The 21,004-nt window shown below is 37.2% G+C and overlaps 1 protein-coding gene across 1 annotated transcript; it reads left to right on the top strand.

Moving 5' to 3' along the window:
* Positions 1 to 4,646: 4,646 nt before the first annotated feature.
* LOC110715430 (zinc finger protein BRUTUS-like) lies at positions 4,647 to 18,183 on the top strand. The gene is made up of 14 exons (XM_021894016.1): positions 4,647 to 5,136; positions 7,082 to 7,291; positions 7,668 to 7,862; positions 7,943 to 8,304; positions 9,121 to 9,346; positions 9,640 to 9,808; positions 9,941 to 11,164; positions 11,288 to 11,459; positions 11,550 to 11,771; positions 11,862 to 11,999; positions 13,646 to 13,880; positions 13,986 to 14,045; positions 17,577 to 17,648; positions 17,737 to 18,183. The coding sequence occupies exons 1-14, from the start codon at positions 4,822 to 4,824 to the stop codon at positions 17,875 to 17,877; spliced, it is 3,741 nt and encodes a 1,246-aa protein (XP_021749708.1). The 5' UTR covers positions 4,647 to 4,821; the 3' UTR covers positions 17,878 to 18,183.
* Positions 18,184 to 21,004: the final 2,821 nt, after the last annotated feature.

Below are 21,004 nucleotides of genomic sequence, written 5' to 3' on the forward strand. Positions count from 1 at the left end.
CAAACTTTTTACTCCCCTCCCCCCTTGGCTTATATAATCTAGTAGTTTTTATATCCACGCGATGCGTGCGTCAAACAATATATAAACACACACACTCAGAGAGAGAGAGAGATGTGTGCGTGTATGTGTGTTATCTTCTCTCTTCTCTCATGGTGTGAATTTGTTGGCCAAATATTTAAATTAAAATACATGAAATTTTTAACATGAAATTTCTAAGGCAATTTGCACCAAATTATGAAAAATGAATTACGGCAAAGTACTGTGTAATTTTTGTAATTTTTTTTAAGAGAGAAAAAGATGCGAAATAATATTTTAAGACAAGAAATAATTAGAAAATTGGACTAATTATCGAGAAATCAGAAATGTATTGGGATGGTAAACTAATGAGAAAGACAAGTTTTTTTGCAATTGAATTTTGAATTCGTATGTGTAAACAATCAACTGATCCGGGGAGTTAAAACGAGGGGATAAGCTAATTGATATGACATGTTGCTAGTCATCAAATCAGACAAGTGGACGTATATAAGCAGATATATAAGCAAATCTAGGAGACATAACAAAAAAGGCAAATAATCTGACTAGGAACTAACTGAAGAAAATTAGTGGCACCTCCACTAATTTAGCTTGGTGGGATTTATATAGTTATAACTCTTTAATTATTTTATCAAGTTTAAGTGTGCAAAGCATGAGCTTAGCACGCTCTTCTTCTTTGTTTATTGCTAATTAAGTATGATTATGAAACTATATATTGCCCATTTTAAGGTTAGTGGAAGATAAAGTTAAGGAGTTGAATATGGATTTTTCTTCGTCTCACTTTATTTGGGTGAAGGGGAGTAAACATAGAGAAAAAAAATAATGATTGATGAATTATAAAATTTATATATATACAAACCAATATTTTCAAATTATAAAATTCAGTATTTAAATATATCTACTTATATGTATTGTAATATTGGTTTGTATCTATATTTGTCACTTTTTAATTTTTAACTTTAAAAATACATACTTGTGTGTATTTTTTTTTCACTTTTTCTGCCTAAGGCCTTGTTTGGTTCACCTTATTTTTACTGATCTGATCTGGTCTGGTCTGATCTGATTGTCTGATTTGACCAAATTTTGACCTTAAGTGTACAATAATCTATTAGGAAAAAATATATCAAGTGGGATCTTGTTAGATTCGTAATAATGTGTAGTTTATTAATATGTAATTTTCACAATTTTTTTCATTACAAAATTAAGAATATTTAGCGATAAAAAACCGCACATAAAACGATGTTCTGATCTGAACTTATTTTTTCTGATCTGATTTGATCTGAACTTATTTTTTCTGAAATAAGTAAAAATAAGTTGAACTAAACAAGGCCTAAATACTAAGGTTTTGATCAGAAATATGAACTTAGACAACTTACACAGTTACACATACACAAAATATAATATGCACAAAAATTTACAGACATTTCACATGATGAATTATAAAGTTATCACAAGCATTCACACCTACTACTTACAACATTAAAGTAGTTTATCATTCTATTCACCTAATAACATACTCCGTATACCAAGCTATTTTTTATTTTTATTATATTTTTTTTTAATGACAGGATCAAGCTAAACTGAGTCGAGTGGGAAAGATATCAAAGATTGCACCTTTCAACCTTGAGGTTGGGAGTTCAATCCCCACTAAAGACACTTTGACGGTGGGGATCCCTTACTCTTTTGCCCTTACTCTCAATGTGTTTAACCCGCATATACTGAATCAAAAAAGCCGTGAGATTGAGATTCGATTAGGATTACCTTAAAAAACATAAGTAAAATAAACATACTCCTTATAAACCACACGAAGCAGATCACGTCAAACAAACAAACGATGATCATAATAAGACTCCTCAAAATAAACCTATAGAAACTTAAATAACTAAGCCTAATTGCTTTAATCAAGGGCCAGTTAGCATAAAGTCTATAAAAATATTACTCGTATCCGCAAAAGAATCCCACTACAGTTTGTATCTTTGAGCAACGAGCTTCATGCTTTATGTCTATGAGACTATGAGCACCCAATATTAAGGCAAAGTCCGACTTTTCCTTTTTGTTAGGATCAAATCTTAACCATTAATCAATTTATTAATCGTCAATAATTGAGCACCATTAGCACCAATTAAGCTGCAAAATCACAAAAAGAAATACTACGCAATTTTAATTTTTCAAAGAACAAATTGTAGTAACACATCTATACTCAACAGTATGCTACATGAAGTACTACATAGGCACAAAGAATTAATTTCCAAAAATTCATATCTGTAAAGATTTACCATAATTTCATGCAATGACATTTGTAGGAGTATCAACTTTGTATTACAGAGTATGTATTGTGATTGTATTAGGACCTAGTGTAACCAGGGGAGAGTGTGTAACTATTACCCTCATTACGAAGGTAATAATTCCTCCATCTCTCTCTTTTTCTCATGGCATAATTACCTTATTTCATTTGTAAACATCATGCCTCATACAACACCACCTCTAATTACTTATGTTTTTTCAAGTTTGACTTTTATTACTCCCTTAATATATTACCCCCAATTCAAGCAAAGTCTTAGAAGTAGAGCAATCTAGTACAAGCATTTGTATTACCCTAATTATGATCGACAATTCGACTTGCATGCCCGTTGTATAGTACACGCAACAGGCTTTCAATACTGTCCCAAGTTTTAAGTGTCACTCTGTATATATGTGGGGAGTGATACGTACTGATAAGTATGCTGTATGCATGCCCATTTTATAGTACAAGCAAGTTCTCGGTAGAAGTCCCATCTCTCAACTACTCCGTACTATACAAGTGCCCCGTCTCGTTTTCAGTCTCTACCATAGTATCCTTTCCTTAATTATTATTGATCATTAAAATTCTATAGCTTAGCCATATTTTGTCCAAATTCCTTAATTTATAGTATAAGATAATGAAGTTTGAAAATTATGTATCCTTTTTATTAGAGCAGTTCGTCTAAGTTCTTGATAAGGTTTTATTACCCAATTTATTGTATAATTTCCTAATGGGGAACGAAACTATGGGAGCTACGTGTGTATCTTTGAAGAAAGCTTTTTTATTAGTTGATAATCATGCATCTCAATTTTAATATTGCCATTTTTTTCATTTAGTATAACAAAACCATTAGTCTATTTTTCCTAAATATACAACTTCTTTTCCTGTTTTTTTTTTTTTTTTTTTTTTTTTTTTTTTTTTTTTTTTTTTCTTTGAATAGAACTTCTTTTCCCCTCAAAAGGTAAGCAGGTCAAACTTCCTTCTTACACGGCAATTATAGATTAAATATTGTAAATTTAGTTCTCATCTTATCTAATTTAAAGGAAAAGGAAAAGGAGAAAATGGATTTAACCTCCATTTTTATGCACCATATATGTCTTTATCCAATGTACCTCTCAATGAAAAACTAATTTGAGTATTTTTGGTCCACATTTAATTTGTCTTTATTGGCAATGTATATCTTAATCCTTAGCCAAAAACCCCTGCCTTCCATTGCCAACAAGAATAGAACCAACCAGCCCGGCATCATCTTGAATCTTTCCGGTTTGGTGGATTCATACAAAGACTATTTTTAATATTTTTAAGTAGGTGAGGAGAAAATGCCTTATTTTATTAGAATCTCGCACACGTTAATATGAGTTGCGTTAGTAGATGAGGTACAATAACTCTTCTTAGTTCGGTGGATATAAACAAAGATTATTTTTTAATCATATTTGACAAGGGGAAAATACCCTATCTAAATTCTAATCAAAATCTCGTACAAATTAATTTGACCTTTTGTTAATAAGTGAGGATGCAATGTCCCTTCGAAAACTATTAGGCCCTGTTCTGTTCACCTTAAATTTATAACTAAAATAAGTTTTAATAAAGGCTAATAAGTTCAGATAAGATCAAATAAGTAAAAATCAGGTGAATAGAATGCACCCTATTAGACTCCTTATCCTTATTAAATAAACTAAAACCTTCCCAAAAAGCTCCCAATTCATTTAAGAAAGGAAGCAGATTATTCATTATCGCTACTACATACCTCCCCCAAAAAAATCTCGAGCATTAAACAAAGAAAAAGCAACAACAAAGGCCAAAGAAAATACAATTAACAAGTTGAGGTGCACACTCATTTAAGCTACGTGTCACAGTAATTTAAACCCTAATAAAATATAATTAACATATACTTAAACTAAATCACCAATAATTTTAGAAACTGGGTTTTAAAAACATGACACTTAAAATGTAACACCATCATAAGAAAGAGTTTTAATATATTGCAACATTTACCCATAATTTAGACTCAACCCGAACCGAGAACAAGGTGTAACAACACCCTCACGTGCCAATACAACGTTTGTTAGTGCTTGCTAGTATTAGCAATGAATAAGGTGGGTTGAGTAATGGTGGTTGGTTGGTTGGGGTAGAAGTTCTCAAGTGGAAGAGGCAAGAAAACTTGAGAAAGGACCGTGGTGGATACACACTCACACGTGCCTAACATACGTGTCCCGCAATATCTCCTTACGTCCAACATCTCTTCATCACACCTTGGCAAACTCCTTCCACGTGGACCCACTTTATACTGTCTTCTTCTTATGACCCTTTTCACCCCTCCTCTTTTTTTTCTCTCTCCTGTCTATCAGTCAATCTTACCACCAACATCAAAGATAATTCATTCATTTTTCCCAAAAAAATTAAAAATAATCCCTTTTTCAGAGGAGAGAGAAAATTCAAGAAAATTAGGGTTTTTGAATTTGTTAATTGTTGAAAATTGATTCAGAAATTCTGGAGAAGTTTCAAAAATGGCGACGCCATTGACGGGAATTGTACATAGAGATGGAGGTGGAGTTGCGATAATGGCAGGTCCTGTTAACGCTGTAGATCCTTCACCTCCGAATTCGTCGTCTTCATCTAAAGCTTCGTTGAAGAATTCAGCTCAGAAGTCGCCGATTTTGATTTTTTTGTTCTTTCATAAAGCTATTAAAGCCGAGCTTGAAGGTCTTCATCGAGCTGCGATTGATTTTGCTACTAATCAGGGGAGCGATATTGAGCCGTTGCTCGAGCGGTATCATTTTCTTCGTTGTATTTACAAGCATCACTGTAATGCTGAGGATGAGGTAGGTACTGGTGTTTTGTTGCTATAATTTTGTTTATAATTTTGTCGATTTCTCAAGTTTTCGGGTTTTTTCCTCAACTTAGGTGATTTGAGGTAGAGTTTGGATGATTCTGAGATGTTGTATTCAATTTTTCTTTATTAATTGCTTATTTATCTATTTTTTTTTTGGTATGTTTTTCGGAATTAGGTTAGTGGAAATGGAATTATGGAATATACTCAGTACGCAAAGTATCTTGTTTATGGTTGATTAGCTGGTGGAATTAGTGAATTATGAATCGTTGTTGCAAATGTTGTATCCGGAATACGGATTCAACAATGAGATAGCTTGGGAGAATGAGAGGAGAGGAGGGAATAGAAACTAGAGCGTGATTTAGAAATGCTGATTGGCTTGAGAGGAAAATTACGCAGTTGCACATACTCACTAGGCAAGGTTTCGTGTATATGGTTAACAAATTCGTGTAATGCCGTTGCACATCATGTATTGTGATTTGTGAATAAGGATTCAGCAATGAGATAGCTTGGTTGTAAGAGAAAAGAAGTGAAGGGAGAGAGGAGAAAGGAAACAAAAAGAAATATAAGAGGGGTATAGATATACTAATTGGCCTTGTACGTCCAATGTGAAATCATGCACCGGCACACTCAGTAGGCAAAGTTTTAAGTGTATTATCGTTGCAAATTGTTTATTCAGAATACAAGATCATCAATGAGATAGTTGAGTGTAAGAGAAAAGGAGGGAAGGGAGAGATTTGAAGAGAAAATTGTAATAAAAATATGGTCTTGAAATACTAATAGGCCTTATAGCTTGATTGCATGTGTTTAGAGTATGTGTATTTGATGATGCTGTTGATGTACTAAGCTGTATTATATTTCTAATTTTGTCATAGAATGTGCGATATGAGGACGAAATACTCGTGGTATAGAATGGAGCAGGACTAGTGTTTGCAGCTGGAAAACCTTTAATCATAATTATGTGATTTAATCTCTTCTAGTGTTTACTAGTCTATCTTAGGACTTCTTCAATTCCTTTTTGTTTTTTTAATTTATTTATTTTATTTTTTTACAATTTTGGCAATTGGTTTTCACACTTTCACTCCCATAACCCCACAAAAGTACTTATTCTTTTGCCCACATGCTTACATGTTCCACGTGCAACCCTACGTTTCATTCTCTTTCTTTTCTTAATTCTTGTGCAATTAGTAAAGGTCAAGAACATTGAAGAACAAAGGTATTTAAAATTTGGAAACTTGGCACAGTATTGGGGGTTCTGGCTTTGTGAAGTATCTCAGATCTTGTAGTTATGAAATTTTGGAAAAAATTGCAGGCTGATAGATTGCTTGGCAACCTTGTGAGTATTTGTGATTTTGCATATTTGGGGCTGGGTGCTAATTATATGTGGTCCAATTTTTTTTAATGCTTTTCTACCTTATAAGAATGCTCAAGAACTATCTTAGTCTGGTGGACATGGTGGAGAATCTTGTCACGTTAGAACTTGTCTTGACCAACTAAGTTATTTGGCTGTACTTACATTGGACTTTGAGTCATATATTGGTTGTGTTTTTTTTTTTTTTCTCACTTCTCTCTCTGTGATTCTTAAATTCCCAAGCACACTAGGCGAGTAGTGTTGTCAATGGCTTCAATGTGCAAAGAGCGAGATTAATTTAATGGTCCAAATGTCCAATAGAATGGGGAGAGATAGAGCACAAGAGGTGGACCAATGAGTAGTGTTTCCGGATGAAAGAAACGGGTCATTGGCTCTCCAAGTTCTAAATCTCTCAGTACTAGTAACTGAAACCCTTGGGGCGGGGAATTTAAAACAAGGATTTTAATATGGCAAAGGAACATTCTTCCCTTTTGTTTTTACCTACCATCTTGACATATTACTTTTTACATGAATCAAAAGCTAAAGCTGGCATTAAGGCCTGTCATAATTTGTTCTGAATTCACAGGTCATCTTCCCAGCTCTTGATATTCGTGTAAAAAATGTTGCTAGAACTTACTCTTTGGAGCATGAAGGTGAAAGTGTACTTTTTGATGAATTGTTTGAGCTGTTGATCACAAAAGTACAAGATGAGGAAACCCACCGTAGAGATATAGCTTCTCGTGCAGGAGCCCTACAAACATCAATTAGCCAGCACATGTCTAAGGAAGAAGAGCAGGTGCTGATGTACTTTCTGATCTACTATGCTTTTGATTTCTTTTTGATTTCTTTTTGGGTCTTAGATTTATACTCATGATAACTGCCAGGGTTTAAAGATATCCAGAACAAGAGAAAGTCAGATTTCCAGTTGTTTCAAATAAAGTCAATGGCAAATTATCTGCTTGTGTGGATAAATTTGTGATCAAAGATATTAATAGTTCCCTTCCCTTTGAAGGATAGACACTGTTTAAATTACTTGGGAGTTGGGATTTGACATTTTCACCTTGCTAAATATATATATATATATATATATATATATATATATATATATATATATATATATATATATATATATATATTGTGATGCTTATTCTAATGTGTGTGCTTTGCTTCAGGTGTTTCCGTTGCTTATTGAAAAGTTCTCTTTTGAGGAGCAGGCATCGTTAGTCTGGCGGTTCCTATGCTCTATACCTGTTAATATGATGGTAGAGTTTCTCCCTTGGCTTTCATCTTCTGTTTCCACTGACGAGAGTCAGGATATGCAGAAATGCCTCCGCAAAATTATTCCAAATGAGGATCTTCTTCATAAGGTTAGCATTTGAGCTATACTATATAAAATACTTCCGCTATTTCAATGGCATGTGTGCTTATATTTTTTTTGAAATTGGAGGTCATTTTCACCTGGATGGATGGACCTAAAATGGATGAACTTCGTGTAAACGGTGGTTCCACGGTGCAGTGCTGCATAGACTCTAAAACATGTGCTTCATTGGGGCAAGCCCAAGGTTCATCCTGTGCTTGTGAATCTTCGCAGGCTGGGAAAAGAAAACGCATCAAACTGAGTAGTTCCATTGCAGATTCAGATCTTAGTTCCCCTATAGATGAGATATTACTGTGGCATAAGGCGATAAACCGAGAACTTCTTGAAATAGCAGAAGCTGCTAGAAAATTGCAGATAAATGATGCATCATCTGATCTAATTGCATTCAATGAGAGGCTTCACTTCATCACTGAAGTTTGCATATTTCATAGGTAATCACTGTGTGTGTCCATTATACAATAGACTGAACTAATAATCAAGTTGTACACTTGGAAGTTTCTTCTTAAAGATTTTCCCAACAAAAAATCTGTATAAAAAACTTTGTGCCAATGCTAAGTAAGCTGCATCTGAAGTTTTACTTTGATAGCAACAGAAGACAGTTTCAGAACTTTATTTTCACTTATGCTTGAATTTTGCCTCTTGTCTATACCTTTGTCAGTAGTTTACTTCCATGAAGCAGGTAAAACCATTGTTACATTTTTCAGACCCTTCACTTTCTTGGGGGGTATGGAAGGGTTGGGTGGGTTGGAAGGGGCTGATTAAATACCAATTTGAGATAGGGAAATTGGTACACAGCATGAGAGAATAAACTAGCAAAAAATGTTTAAAATAAACTTCCTGGGCAACCCTGTTTTTTCATGTATTTCTCTATTATCCAACTTCCAAGCAAGATGTTGGATCACACCATTCTCCCCTCTTCAATAATTAGTTTCATGGGGATTTCATGGTTTACAAGGGTGAATCGTGAATCATGTAGTTATTTAATGTCCTGGTTGATGTTCCAGTTGCTTCAGCAAAACTGTGTATTTATTTAAAATCCCTTTGTGCTCATTATTCCACTCAGAATTTTGTTCCTGCCCTGTTTACCTTTAAGCAGTATTGAATAGAACTGATCTATGAAATGCTCATCCACCGGGGCCCCATTGTCCCTTTTTATCGTCATTGCTCATTAACAGTGTGCATGTAGCTTGATGCTCACTATTTTCTGCTTCTAAGGTGTGACATGTGCTTTAATTGTTTTCTTACAGTATTGCTGAGGATAAAGTTATATTCCCTGCGGTAGATGCAGAACTGTCCTTTGTGCAAGAGCATGCTGAAGAAGAAAGCAAATTTGAGAAAATCAGATGCTTAATTGAGAACATACAGCTTGCGAATGCAGACTCATCTTTAGGCGATTTCTACACAAGACTATGTACTTATGCTGATCAAATAACCGGCACCATACTAAAGCATTTTCATAATGAGGAAATTCAGGTTTGTTTGTTGTAATAAAGTGTAAGCTTACAGTGTGTAGATGTTGGGTTTTCAAGTATGAAGGAAGATTTATGGAAGAGACTAGACTGATTAGATAGGTGATAAAGATAATGTCCAAAAGTTAATAAAGTAGCTCAATATTGTAATTATTGTTTTTGTGGAAAATTTTATTGCATTGCAGATTGAATGGTTTGTTTGCAATGTGTTGGTCAAAATTTAGGTGTTTATATTTTCATTCTAGTCACTACACACACTCTTCTTGATTTTTTATGGGTTACATCTTGAAACGCCAGGTACTTCCACTAGCCCGAAAGCTATTTAGCCCGCAGAGACAAAGAGAACTTATGTACCAGAGTTTGTGTGTGATGCCATTGAAATTAATTGAACGTGTATTGCCATGGCTAGTCAGATCTCTTAGTGAAGAAGAAGCGAAGTGCTTTCTTAAAAATATGCATATGGCAGGTGATATTACATTTTTGACATTCTGTGTTTTACAGTATATCATAATGTTGTCTACTTCATATTCATATTCCTGTAGAAGCTGTGTGCAATATGTTTACTTCTCATTTCTTAAACCTCTTCTGTCTAATGCAGCCCCAGCTGCAGACGCCGCACTTGTTACACTTTTTTCTGGTTGGGCGTGCAAAGGTAGTAAGATGAATGTCTGCTTGTCCTCAACTGCAATTGGTTGTTGTCCAGCAAGTCTGTTGAGTGGGGAAGATGATGAACACCCTGTTGTTAGCAAATGTACTCCGTGCTTATCTAATGGGGATAGAGCTGCTATGACGCAACATGATGATGAAAATCGGCCATCCAAGCGGAGTAACATGGCATCAAGAGAAGAGATTGATTATCTTGAAGACACAAAAGCAGGTGGCTTCCAGAGGTTATCCTGTGGTACTCTATCCTGTTGCGTTCCTGGTTTGGGAGTTGATAATGGTCACCTGGTGGTGGGTTCACTAGCTGCTGCAAAATCTCTCCGTTCCTTGTCTCTCAGTCCCACTGCACCCTCTTTGAACTCAAGTCTTTTCAATTGGGAGACTGAGATAAGCATTTCAAATAGTGGGTCTACTACAAGGCCTATTGATAATATATTCAAATTTCATAAAGCAATTCGTAAAGACTTGGAGTACTTGGATGCTGAATCTGGAAAATTAAGTGAATGTGACGAAGCATTTCTTAGGCAGTTCAGTGGGCGATTTCGACTGTTGTGGGGACTATATAAAGCACATAGTAATGCGGAGGATGACATAGTGTTTCCAGCGCTTGAGTCCAAAGAAGCTCTTCACAACGTCAGCCACTCTTACACTTTAGATCACAAGCAAGAAGAGATGCTTTTTGAGGACATATCGTCTGCATTATCTGAGCTTTCACAACTTTGCGGAGCATTGAGTAGATCTAGTGCTGCTGAAGCTCATCTTGGATATGATCCCGACACTGGTGTCTCGAGTGATGATTTGAAGAAGTACCATGACCTTGCCACCAAGCTTCAGGGAATGTGCAAATCTATAAGAGTAACTCTTGATCAGCATGTTTTCCGTGAAGAGCTTGAGCTATGGCCTCTGTTTGATAAACATTTTTCCGTGGAGGACCAGGATATAATTGTTGGCCGCATAATTGGTACCACTGGAGCAGAGGTGCTTCAGTCTATGCTACCATGGGTAACTTCTGCACTAACTCAAGAGGAACAGAATAAGATGATGGACACGTGGAAGAATGCAACCAAGAACACTATGTTCAGTGAATGGCTTAATGAATGGTGGGAAAGAGCTAATCCCTCTCAACAATGCTCAGCATCAGAGATAAGTTCTGCGCAAGGTTTGTGTCTTACCTACAATGCATGTATAAAGCTGCTGACCAGATCCTTTTATGTATATAATTTGATAAACCTGTGCCTTGAAAATTTTTGGTTTTTTAAAAAATTTTCTATAATTTCATCAGGCCATGATGTGTGCGATGCTTTAGACTCCAGTGATCAAACTTTCAAGCCTGGATGGAAAGATATTTTCAGAATGAATCAGAATGAATTGGAATCGGAGATAAGAAAGGTCTCTCGTGATTCAAGCCTTGATCCAAGAAGAAAAGACTACTTGATTCAAAATTTGATGACCAGGTTCATTTCGTTTTCATTGCTGTATCAATTTCTGCCGTGGAGCTTTATCTGATGCTAATTTATTTTCGGTTTTTTGGATTGTATTATTAGTCGCTGGATCGCTGCTCAGCAGAAGTTTTCTCATGGAGGTATAGGTGAATCTTCTAATGGTGATGACCAGCTAGGATGCTCTCCATCATATCGGGATCCTGAAAAAAAAATCTTTGGATGTGAACACTACAGAAGAAATTGCAAGCTTCGAGCTGCCTGCTGTGGAAAATTGTTCGCATGTAGGTTCTGTCATGACAAAGTTAGTGACCACTCCATGGATAGGTATTTTATCTTATCCTAGCTCTTGCTCCACCAATATTTTTTTTTTTTTCTTTTGGGTACTTACCAATATGCTACTTTACTCCCGATCAGGAAAGCTACCTCTGAAATGATGTGTATGCGCTGCTGTAAGATTCAGCCTGTTGGACCGGTTTGCACAACGCCTTCTTGCAATGGACTTTCTATGGCCCAATATTATTGTAACATCTGCAAATTTTTTGATGATGAGAGGTAAAAATGCATGTACTGGACTTACCTTTGCCTACTTTTTGGCTTATTTGTAAAGTTTGGATTCAAGCTGCTATTTGTTAATTTTTTAATTTTATTATATTTTCGTAATGGATTCACCTCTGGCCTCTGGGCATGTCGGATTTATTAAGCTATTACTATCATTCTGGTTGGAAGTTATCCAGGATCATAATTAACTGGGCAGAATGTATTGTAAACAAGTCAAATACTTTAATAGGTTTCTAAATTACTGTACATTGGGTTTCGTAGGCGTAGTCAATATTAGTGCTTCCAAATGCAGTATAGTATATTCTCATGAATGTCTGATCAACAGCTTAAGTCAGCAGTGGGTACTTGCAGAAAAGAGGCAATTTCTAGAGAGCTAGCAATTTAACTAATCATATTGTTTTAAATGTCTGTAAATTCATATCCTTAGTGTCTTCAAAAGTGATTGTATGTGAAATTTAGTTGTCTTGAAAGTGTAAAGGACAATGCTTCGTCATGGTATTATTAGGCTTATAATGTTTGGACAATTAAGGAAGCAAATAATCGCAGAAAAGTGAATGCATCTTATGTGGGTAATGTACTTTGTGACAATACAATGAATAAGCAGGCAAAGCTAGGTGATGATGAATCTCTTATAAGTGAAATGATTGACTTATAGTTGGATGATTGTAAAATCCAATTTGGGAGACGACCCAGATGTATAAGAGATGTAAAACCACCAAGGAATATGAGAGATGTGAAACTGCAATGTGTGCAAGTGAGTCTAAGGCAGATGACCAATTCATGTGACTGATGTGAGTATTCTGCCCATAGAGGAAAATTCGGAATGCCTTAAAAGGGGATGAAAACAAAAATCTGTGCTGGATTTAGGAGGTCGTTTGTGAACCAGGATTTAAAAGTTTGTTGCTTAATATATATATAAAATATATATAGTGACTAGTATGTTTGAGTGAAGACGACTTTTTGGTTTTGCACTCTTGTATCCTATTCTATATTTTAAGAGATGATTGGTGGATTATGGTATCAATAGAAGGGGAGAGTGCTACCTGTTCTCTGGTTCTCTCGGCAACAATAGTACACTTGTGGACAAGACTAGGTAGTAAATTTTCTAATTTTGTACCCATCTATATAACATTATTGCCATGCTTTTAGCAACACTGGAAGAGGTTTTCAACATGAGTTGTATTGTGCTTCTTATGATCCTGTCTGTGTATTACTTTACTGGTCTGTCTTTGTAGTTTTGAGAACTGTTAACTTAAGAGGTATGAATATGATGCATTGCCGGAAAGTATGCAATTAAATAATAAATCAGAAGGGGCATATATTTCATTGACTGACTTGAGTTTACTTTTCTGTGTTGGAGAATTTTTTTTCCCTTTATGTTATGTTCCAGTGGTTCATTCTTTCTCTCTAGACTCTAGACTTTAGCCATACTGTCAATACAGAGCAACCTATGCATAAGATGATGTAAATTTGTAGATTATGGGGTTATAGAGTGTTATTTGTTTCTGTAGCTCTATTCTACTTCAAAGCTGGTTGTGCAGGATTGTCATTATTTAAATGGCAGAATGTGTTTCAGTGGCTTGGAGTATTGCAGCTATTTTTACTGATAGCCTTCTTTTTTTCTACAACCTTGTCTTCAGGAGCGTCTATCATTGCCCCTTCTGCAACTTGTGTCGAGTGGGGAAAGGGCTTGGCTCTGACTTCTTCCATTGTATGACATGCAATTGCTGCCTGAGTGTGAAGCTAGTCGATCATAAATGCCTTGAGAAAAGTTTAGAAACAAATTGCCCTATCTGCTGTGACTTCCTCTTCACATCAAGTGCATCTGTCAGAGCTCTTCCTTGTGGCCATTATATGCATTCAGCTTGCTTTCAGGTTGGTGGATGGCAGAATTTTTTTGTTACTTGGTTTCCATGTTCAACTTATGCAATAAATTTGATGAATAATGCTTGAGTTCTCTCCTCTTTGATGTGATGTCAGGCTTATACTTGCAGCAGTTATATCTGTCCGATCTGTAGCAAGTCACTGGGAGATATGGCGGTGAGAATGTTATTTATGCTATCGTGCATTTTATAATATGCAATCTTTATTTATTCGTTTGTTGAATCATGAAACATGCTGCATGGATTGCTACAAAAGTATCTGCCACTTATATTTCCCGAAATTTTTTCCTGTACTGCATAACTACCAAACTCACTTCCAAGTGAATATAATCATGAAAACGGAGTATATTAGTTTATTTATACAGTAAAAAATATTAACTATGTTTAAAGCTGTATAAGATGGATAATATTTTATTGCTTAATCATAATAATCATGTAAAATAGTTCTGAAACATAATAATTATAATACAAATGCAATGTAGAGAAATGAACATGAAGGTGATTAGGGCATAACATGTCTATTAGCACATTAATAATATATTATTGGAAAGCCTTTAATAACTACTCCTAAGAATTATAGTATGAAAATGTGGTGTCCTATGCTAATGATTTTTCCATGTGGTTGACTATTTATTTGATATTTACATGCCTTTTTAGCTTTGACCAATTGATTACTATTGCGGTATTTTTTTTTGTTACTACTTTTGTACCAAAAAGGATACTCACCTTTGCACGAAGTTTTAGGTGTTACATGGTTTGGTTATCCATTGTTATTTATTGAAATAATAGATGCGGTAGGATGTAGTTTTACCTTTTCTGTGTGTGAGCAACTTGAATTGGTGAGTATGGAGACTATATCTAGCAAAACGACCTATTCCTCCTACCCATACCCAAATTGACTTGTCACAGCTATCCAGTACAAAATTAACCCACCGAAATCAAACTTAATTTGTTTTCTCTATAAGCTAATTTTCTATTGACCTAAAATTGACCCAACTCGAATGGACTCAACCGGTGCCAAAAATTTCCTCTCCCAAATGACTCACACCCACTGTAGTTAACTCAAATGAAATAACCCTTTTACCATCTCTAGCGGGAACCAAACTTCTTAGTTGTAAGAACTCTAGGTCCTATCTTGCAAATTTATCAATGGTGTAAAAGATGTCCTTGCTTGCGAATTATTGATAGTTGTAGCTAGAAGCTTACAAATGTAGATCTACATTAGATGTTGGTTGGGTCAAACTACATAGGTCTACAAAGCTATGTAGTTTCACAAAGCCAAAGCATGTGCTGTCAAATAAAACAAATAAATTTCATGTGATTTTTTTGGGCAGTAATTTCTCCTTTTAAAAAAAAAAATTGATGTAGTAGCTTGCAATTGTGGAGGTTGTCGCTTAAATTGATGTAGTTTGGGAATAGTGATGTATCATGTAGCAAGCCAAAGCTACATCCCTTGTAGTTATCCATTGTGGATGCTCTCATTAATATTTTAACAGCTACATCCCTTGTAGCTTTGGCTTGCTACATCATTATTCCCAAACTACATCAATTCAAGCTACAACCTCCACAATGGCAAGCTAACCTTTTGTAAATTTAGTATTTACATGTTACAAAAAAAATTTAAAAAAAAAAAGAAATCAATGCCAAAAAAATAATCACATGTAATTTATTCTTTTATATTGGACAACACATGCTTTTGGGCATCGTGAAACTACATAACTTTGTGGAGCTATGTAGTTTCACCCAGCAACATCTAATGTAGCTCCACATTGGCAAGCTAGTAGCTACAGCTATTGAATAATTGCAAGCTAGGACTTATTTTATACCGTTGTGGGTGCTCTGAGGGTCATTATTAAAATGCAAGTATAAAGAGTATTCAGGAACAGAAAAATAGGAAAGTGTAAAGAGTATTATTGGATGGAGGGAGTAACTTTTTACATAGGCTGTTATAGTGCTGAAAAATCAACATAAACAACAGTCTCTCTGTTATACAGCTATAAGGCCTGAAGATAGAATGATGAGAGATAATTATTGAACTTATGGAATAATGAAAATCAGAGAAAACCTTTTAGCTACATCAGAATGCTGAGGGTTTTTATTTATTTATTTTTTAAAAAGCCTAACATAGACACCTTCGCTTACAGTAATTGACTAATTGTGCAGTTCAGCCCTTCGTATTTTCAAAAGCAAATTCTCATCAGAAATACGATTACTTTATACAAACTGTCTTTCAAAGCTCACTATTGTTGGTGTTTTATGTGTACATTTTAAAGAGATTTTGAAATTGAACACTCCATATTCAATAATCATGGTAAAACTTTATAAACAACCTGCTTTATGCAATAGCTGAAATGCAAATAAAATATTGTACTTTTGAATTGTCTTTAAATTTATGATGCTATTACTGCTCCTTCAAAATTGAATTTTAATTAATCTTGGACGGGGTTTTCATACTTTGTTTCTCTCTTCCTCCCCTTTTTAGATTTTATTTCGTTCCTAAGGTGTGCAAAATGTTAATTTTTCTTCATTTTGAGTTTTAACAATTTCATTATTGGTCATTTCTTTTCTCACTCGATGACTACTTTTAGTTTTTTAATGTTTAAAGAGAAAAGAAGCATATGCGACTTGCTGCATTTCTGGTGGCGGACATTTGTGCCAAGATCAAGTAGAAAATTAAGTCAGTCTGAGATGTTTAAATTCATACAAGCACAATCTGTTGACTTCAATTTGGAAAAAACCTATGTATATTCTTCATTTCAATAGATTTACATTTGGAGGGTTTCTAGAGGAAAGTAAAGTTGGAGTTAAAGTTCTTTATTGAAACAAACTCTAGGGTTAATTTGCTACATTTCAAAGTAGAAGGGTGGATTGCACAAGTAGAGCTAGGCTATGTTCTCTTAGATGGGGCGCTTGGTTCACAAATTGGTATGGTTTGGAATCAGGACTGAAACCGACATCTCTTCGCTTTGTAAATTTTAAAATTGTTAGGATTGGACCATTATCTCCTTATTTTGGTTTTTATCACCAACAATCTATAACCGTGTATTGATAAAATTATGAAAATTTGATATTTGCAAAGTACGGTTAAAGCAAGATCCCACATGATAATCTTTTTTCTTGTATATTTAGTGTATATATACAGTCAAAAGTTTGAGAGATCCAACTAGACCAGACCAAACAAAACTAGAAATTTCAGAGTAGACTCAACCCTAGTAAGTTCATATTGGAGAACAGAGCCCTAGTCTGGTTGAATAACCACTTTGCTGCCTGTTCTCCAAACCCAATCTAGTTTATATACAGTGGGCTCTTCTATTCATATATGTTTAGATATTGAAGGCTTTTTCTCCCACCTTCCCCCACCCCACCTCCCCCCACCCTACCTCCTCTTACTCTTGGAGAATCACTCACAGATGCTGGCAACAATCTGCTTAAGATACAGCAGGTTCTTCTATTTCCAAAACGTGCATGTTAAAGGAATTGAGATCTGACAGCTACTTTGTTCAAAATTCTTGGTCCTTTTTTTCCCAGACTCCCAGTAGTAAAATGTACATTGATAGATTAGAATGTGCTGTGTGTCATTAAGATCACTTCATTATAGGAAGCTGGCGGTCTTTTTTCTTGCTCTGTTGTTTTTGGCACTAACTAAAAAATTATGTTTCCTTGCTTTTGCGGGGTTCCTCTCATGTAGGTCTATTTTGGAATGCTTGATGCTCTGCTGGCCTCTGAACAGTTGCCTGAAGAATATAGGGATCGTCACCAGGTGAGGCATGCACTAATTTTTAATATTATAATATTTTTATTTTTTATGTTCTTTGCCAGTTGGGTTCATAAAAAAATTGGTGATTCAGGACATACTTTGCAACGATTGTGGTAGAAAGGGAACTGCTCGGTTTCATTGGCTTTATCACAAGTGCGGATCATGTGGATCATACAATACCCGTGTCATCAAAACTGGTCTGGTCGACGCCAGCTCTTCAACATTGAAATAACAGCAATTTTGGTGTCCTTGTGGGTTGCTATACTGTATATATATCTTGGCGGCGGTACATATAAAACTTCTTTATTCTTTTTCCTCCCTCTACTCTATAATGTTGTAGTTGAAAAAAGGGGTGGTGCGGGAAGGTTAAATGAATTGCTGTAGTGAGCAATTTTAAGATTTCAAAAAATTTTGGCCAAAGTAGGCAAGATTCAGACTTTCTTGCAGTTCCACAATGATTGCTTTTCAACAAATTTGCAGAAACGAGTACATAGTACACACATCCAATGAGGAAAATACTACTTTCGTACTGTGTTCACTGATTGTTTTTCTTTGATGGGATTTGGGGCAGTTGCAACCCACAAATGCATACAGCGTAACATTAAGAGGGCATTTGGGATGTTCTTTAAAAACAAGGGTGTTTGGAATGTGGGATTAATGTGCAAGGGTTATTGGGTGGGATGAATATTCTTCAGGTAAAGAACAGCTCTCATTCAACCCCTATTTTTTTGCAATTAGCAAGAACTTGTTTTAATCGCATATCTTAAGGAATTTAAACGACTGCTTCAAACACAATGTTCAGAAAACAAAACTCAACATCCACGAGCTCATCCATGAGCTTATTAGCTAAATGACAATAGGCATTTTGCACATACCTTGTGTGCACTCGTTTTTTGTGGATTCTCATAACCTTGCTGTACGAAAATGGGATATATAATTTGTTTGGGTCCAATTTAGTCCAATTGGGCCTAGTCATTAAATGATCCAATTAAAAGCCCAAGGTCAAGGTTCAACTCCCCAATTGTGCTAAAGTCAAGATCAGTCCACAAGGCAAGTCAATTGGGCTAAGGCCCAACTTCTCCATATATGCAAAGGTATAAAAACCATCAATATTACATTTGTACATTCATTCAAACAAAGCCTCAAGCAATTAATTCTCTTGCATAGCATTCTCTTTCTACACACTATACTGACTTTAGCATCGGAGGGGCCTTCCTCGGCAACACCCCCGAGGCTAGTTTACGTGTGTTTACTGTGCAGGAAACCTTCGGCCCAACATCACTTGGACCGAATCCAGTCTTCTCTACTTCATCGGACCTTCGACGAGGTCCCATTGTTTTCACCCGAAACAATTTGGCGCCGTCTGTGGGGAAGACTTTCAAAAATCTTTAAGCCAAGTTTCTAACCAAAATCATCTTGCAATTATCTTAGTAGCAATGGCTAAGAACCGCAAGAGCAAAAGCCTCCGTCAAGGAGCAGGCGAAAAGCCTAAAACCCCTACACCATCGCCCTCACCGGACCGGAACTCTCCCAAGGGTGCCAGCTCGGGGGGAGGATCATACAGGGGGGATTCCCTTTCTCCCGTAATTCATAACTCTCATCATAGGCCGAGTCACTCTCGGTCTAGCAGGGGTCAGTCCGATCATAGGACACATTCAGTGCCCCAAAGCCAACCATCGACCGGCCGCTCTCATTCCCATACTCAGCCGAGGACCCCTTTGACGGGGCCCAGCTCGGAGGAGGTGGCAAGAGCGCTGGCAGTGCTCATGGAGGCAATGAGGGCACAAAATATGCCGCCACCTCGTGATCGAACTCCTCCGCATACCCGGCATCAGCGGAGGAAGCTAGACCATGATGGTGGGAAACTTCCTTCCTTCCGGGAGTTGGAAGAGTGGGAAGAGGATACCTGGAAAACTGAAAAAGAGAGGAAAAAGAACCCTCAATTATTCAGAGGATCCTCGACCTCCCGACAGGAAACGCATAAGAGCAGCAGCTCAGCTTCTCGGCCAGAATCTGCTCGCCAAGAACAACCTGAGACTGTTCGCCGAAGTGTTCTCGACCGACTCGGCGGCAAGGAACCGAGCATGCACAGTCGCCTCTCGTTCCCTGCAGCCGAGGCCCAGACTTCCCAGCCAGGGACGAAAACCACTCCTACCTCTCTAAGAGGGCGGAGCGCGGTCCCTTCGGCCAGGAACAAGGGCAAAGCCGTTATGCTACCCGCCAGTTCCCCATTCGAGCAATGGATACTGGAAGAGCACGTGCCCACGGTTAAAATACCGTCGCACATCACATATGATGGGACTTCGGATCCGAAGGACCACGTTGCCTCGTATGAGGCTCATATGCATCTCTGCCCCAGATCCGAAGCGACTTGGTGCAAATATTTCCCAACCACTCTCAAGGGGGTCGCGCAAGCATGGATCTCCAAGGGAGTAAAGCAAGGCTCTATAACAGGGTGGGATGATCTGTCCTCCAAATTTAGGAGCAAGTTTTCCACGGCAAACCGCCGAGAAAAGACTACTGCAGAACTTATGGGTCTACAACAGGGGGAGACCGAAAGCCTCCGAGACTATCTGACCCGCTTCAGCAACGAGTCATCCAGTGTCTCTCAGCTGGACCAGGGGCTAGCCGTTTTTGCAATGCAGAATGGCCTTCAGCCCGGGAAGTTCCTAGACTTCATGGTCATGCATACCCCGCAGACCTTGGAGGAAGCTCTGAGCGCCTCGGATAAATTCATTCGAGCCGAAAAGTGGAACAAAGCAAAAACCCAACCTCAATCTGGGGGAGGGAAGCAAAAACAAACACCCTTGTCTGAAGGCCAAGGCCAGAGGACAAAGGGAAAGGCAAAGGCCTCGGAGCAATCTTCGGCCAGCGACCCAAAGAAGGAAAAATCTGCCTCATACACAGGCAGATACGAGTCCTATACTCCGCTCTCTCTTCCACGCGCCAAAATTTACAGCGTGACGAAGGAGGATCAGAGTTACCGAAAGCCGAGACCACTCCCAGAGTGGTATCAGCGAAAAAATAAAAATCAGTGGTGCGAGTTCCACGAATCTCCGGGACATAACACTGAGGAGTGTATCCAACTGAAGGACCAGATAGAGGACATGGTCCGGAAGGGATACTTGAAAAAATACATCGCGGATCACCGCGAGAAAAAGGAGTCCGAGAAGTCAACAAAGGACTCTCGGCAAGACCTCGACTTCCCCCGGAAGAACAGTAAAAAGCCAGAGGGAAAATTCTCTCCGATCAATGTTATCTCGGGAGGAATATGCTCTCGGAGGGAGCACAAGCGACACCTTAGGGCTCTGACCCACCAGGTGAACAACGCTGACATTCAGCCTCCCCAGTCGCCGGTG

Source organism: Chenopodium quinoa, unplaced genomic scaffold (genome assembly GCF_001683475.1).
Source record: "Chenopodium quinoa cultivar QQ74 unplaced genomic scaffold, ASM168347v1, whole genome shotgun sequence".
In the NCBI taxonomy this organism is placed as follows: domain Eukaryota; kingdom Viridiplantae; phylum Streptophyta; class Magnoliopsida; order Caryophyllales; family Amaranthaceae; genus Chenopodium; species Chenopodium quinoa.

What these genes read in the sequence shown, in the direction of transcription:
- LOC110715430 (XM_021894016.1), top strand. Translation starts at nt 4,822, where the DNA reads ATGGCGACGCCATTGACGGGAATTGTACATAGAGATGGAGGTGGAGTT. An exon ending in AAATTTTTTGATGATGAGAG is followed by an intron (nt 12,000 to 13,645) that starts GTAAAAATGCAT and finishes CCTTGTCTTCAG; the next exon opens with GAGCGTCTATCATTGCCCCT. An exon ending in AATATAGGGATCGTCACCAG is followed by an intron (nt 17,649 to 17,736) that starts GTGAGGCATGCA and finishes TTGGTGATTCAG; the next exon opens with GACATACTTTGCAACGATTG.